The 3,155-nt window shown below is 28.6% G+C and overlaps 1 protein-coding gene across 1 annotated transcript; it reads left to right on the top strand.

The window, feature by feature from the left end:
* The first annotated feature begins 1,503 nt into the window (after window positions 1-1,503).
* Window positions 1,504-2,261, top strand: LOC124820430 (uncharacterized). Its single transcript, XM_047292113.2, has one exon. It carries the CDS (start codon window positions 1,750-1,752, stop codon window positions 2,110-2,112), a length of 363 nt encoding a protein of 120 aa, XP_047148069.1. The 5' UTR covers window positions 1,504-1,749; the 3' UTR covers window positions 2,113-2,261.
* The last annotated feature ends 894 nt before the right edge of the window (window positions 2,262-3,155 follow it).

Genomic DNA, 3,155 nt, shown 5'->3' on the forward strand with positions numbered 1-3,155 from the left:
TTGTTACTATATTCTTTTCTTAGACCACAATAAACAATAGATTATAGATGACCAGATAATTATAAAACATAAAATTAAAATTAAACATGAGAAAAAAATAGTATAAAAAATTTGTACCCTAAATATATGTTATTCTTTGATAATTTACTAAATCACTAATTAATTAAAAGTTATAAAAGGATAAAATAAAAAATAAAAAATGATATAGAAAAACGATTTTTAAAATGGATAAAAAGGTAAAATAAGTTTTATGTACATCTAATAAAATATAAAAATATACGAACAAATTAGTTTTAAAATAAAATAAATGGATAAAAGGGTAAAATAAATTTCATAACAAAATAAATATAAATAAAAAAAGTTAAAAATGTTAAACGACTAAAAAAAGTGAACTTTTGATATAATCGTAAAAAATAAGGAATAATAAATAAATTTTATAGTATATTTGTAAATGCTATATTAAATATACTTTTTGTGAGTCACATAAAGAATATTTATATTATGTAATATTGAATGATAATTATTAATGATTTATGTATTATATAACATGTGAATATAAGAATTTAGTATCAGTTATAAATGTAATGTTTTAATATGTATATGTTTACTTTTTTATGTTATATTTAGTAATTTAAATGTTTAAATATAAATTATTTCATTATTTTATTCTTCTCCTTCTTACCGTAAGATGATTTATTTTAATGAATTATTTTTACTTAATATTTAAAATTTAATATTTTTGTACCAAATTATAGTAATCATTATTCTATATCATTAATTTTATTTTATTTCAATTAATTCATCTTTCTACTATTTTAATTTTATAGTTCTCAATTATTTTATTTTATTTTCATATAAAATACGATATATGAAAATTATTTTTCTCAATGTATAATATTATCATTTAATTTATGGAATTTTGTATTTGAAATACAATCTTACAATAACTTGAATTTAATTTTTATCATTTTTTATAATCTAATGAATAAATATAATATCTTTCTCTCCATCTATGTTATCAAAATTATTGGTCTTCAATAAAATTATATTCTAATAAAACATGTAAATAAATAATATATAAAAAAGATTAATAAAATAAAAAAGTTTGAAATAAAATTGATATCTATTTTATATTTTTGTTATAGTATATTTATTTTTTATCAACTGATTTATAATTTTTAAATAATAATTATATTTAAAAAAATTAAATTAACATAATAAATATATTATAGTTTTAAAAGGTCTTGTGCATTTAATGGTACAAATACTTGTTTTTATAAATTACAATTTATATTATTAATTAAAAAACTAAATGATTAATTATGCATTTAAATGTATTTAGTTACCATAAATTTCAGTCCTACAAAATTTATGTTTTTAATATATAATTTACTAACAACTTATACAGTAAAACATTAAAACTAAAACGAATCAGGAAAAAATAAGTGTGATTGATTTGTGAGTGGATTGATAAAAGACCGTGACTCCAATGAAAAAAAAAAAATTGGGTGGAGGCAAAAACAAAACAAAAGATCTTAAAATCCCGCCTCCTTGAGCCTCCGTTTTGAAACCCTCACCCCAACCCGCTCTCTCCCTTTCCCGCCTCTCTCACTCCTATCTCCCTCCTTAAAATCCCTAATCCTCATCTTTCCATTGCAATCTCTCTCTCTCTCTCTCTCTCTTTCTATCTGCCTCTCTCTGTCTTTGATTTCTCTGTAACTTTGGTTCTCTCTTCTCGCTATCTTGGCCATGAACCGCAGAAGCAGACCTAGCATCTCGCAGTCCTTTCACAAGTATCTCAAACCCGGTGCCCTTGCTCGCATACGTGATTCTCGCATCAGCGCCAGATCTCACCGCCTCAACACCATCCTCCGCCACCAGATCTCCCTTCATCGTCCTCCCTCGCCTTCGCCGCTTCCTGCCGCCGATCAGACACAGGCGGTTGCCGCTGACTTCCCTTTTTTCGTTGCCAGGATCTACGGCCCGCGCTATCCTCAGCGGAAGAAACTCATGGCCGCCAAGTCCGTCCTCTTCCTCCCTGTCTCTCCCACCGCAGATTCGCCTGATCTCGTCATCGACGCCTTAGCCGCAGATCTTCTTGTCGCGAATTGAGTTAAATTTTATGCGATTCTTATATTGTAGGATGTAGAGTGGTTTTGATGTGCAGATGTAGCACTGTTGTTTAATTATGTGCAAAACCAACAAAACCCTTATTCAGATACGCCTGAAATTAATAAAGCGAAATCAATTTTCCTATTGCATGTCTGTTTCTTTAATTTATTTATGTTTTTGCTTGCGTTAATAATTTTCCTGTTGTGATGATTTTGTTTGAATGCACATTATAATATAGAAATATTTAGCTTCAATTTCACTATGTAGATCCTTCTTTAGGATGTGATAGTTTGAGTAGAACTTAAAAGATGGAAATAGTTAACTCCAATTTCACTATACAGAAGCTCCTTTAGGATGCGGTGGTAATGGACTCGTTGGTTTGGTTTTGACATTAATATATGCCTGTTTGATGAGTTGGTTTGGGATTTAGGGTTTATAGAGGGTGTTTCATTTATTGATTCGTTCCTCTGTTCTGTACCGGGGTGAATTAAAGGTAACTTTATTATTCTGTTTCAACTAGTAAATGGTGTGTTTATTGTTCTGTTTCAAAGGCATTATTATGGTGGTAAATTAATGTGATTTTATTGGTTCACTTGTATTTCTGTAATGTTTATGCTTGTAGTGCTGCAAGCAAGATGTGCATGTTTTTATTGTCTCCACTTTGGAGGTCCTATTAATCTGCTTTTTACTTTGTTAAATCCTTTTAATGCATATTTTTACCCGGCATACATTTGTTTTAGATATATAAATATAGATTAAGAAATTAACTGTTCCTGAACGGTTTGAGATTTGAGCATGTCCTTGGTGTTGGCCTTTTTGCCAATTTGTCTAGTTAAATTTTATGGCAACTTAACTGTTAAACTTCCCTGTCAGCAGAATGACACACAGCATCCACATTCTTTATGTGCAGGAGTAACTAGAACTACAATATGTACTAGTTTGTTTTACTCGTCAAATGAACAAGCTCAATTAACTTTGCATTCTGGTAGTTTTAGTTAGGAATAGATGGGGCAAGGAAAGGGGCAATTGCTAATAGCCAGAAT

The sequence above is a fragment of the Vigna umbellata genome, chromosome 6, assembly GCF_029865625.1.
Source record: "Vigna umbellata cultivar VRB3 chromosome 6, Vumbellata_1.0, whole genome shotgun sequence".
Taxonomy (NCBI): Eukaryota; Viridiplantae; Streptophyta; class Magnoliopsida; order Fabales; family Fabaceae; genus Vigna; species Vigna umbellata.

Excerpts from the sequence above, each read along its gene's own strand:
- LOC124820430 (XM_047292113.2), top strand. The coding sequence starts at position 1,750 with ATGAACCGCAGAAGCAGACCTAGCATCTCGCAGTCCTTTCACAAGTAT.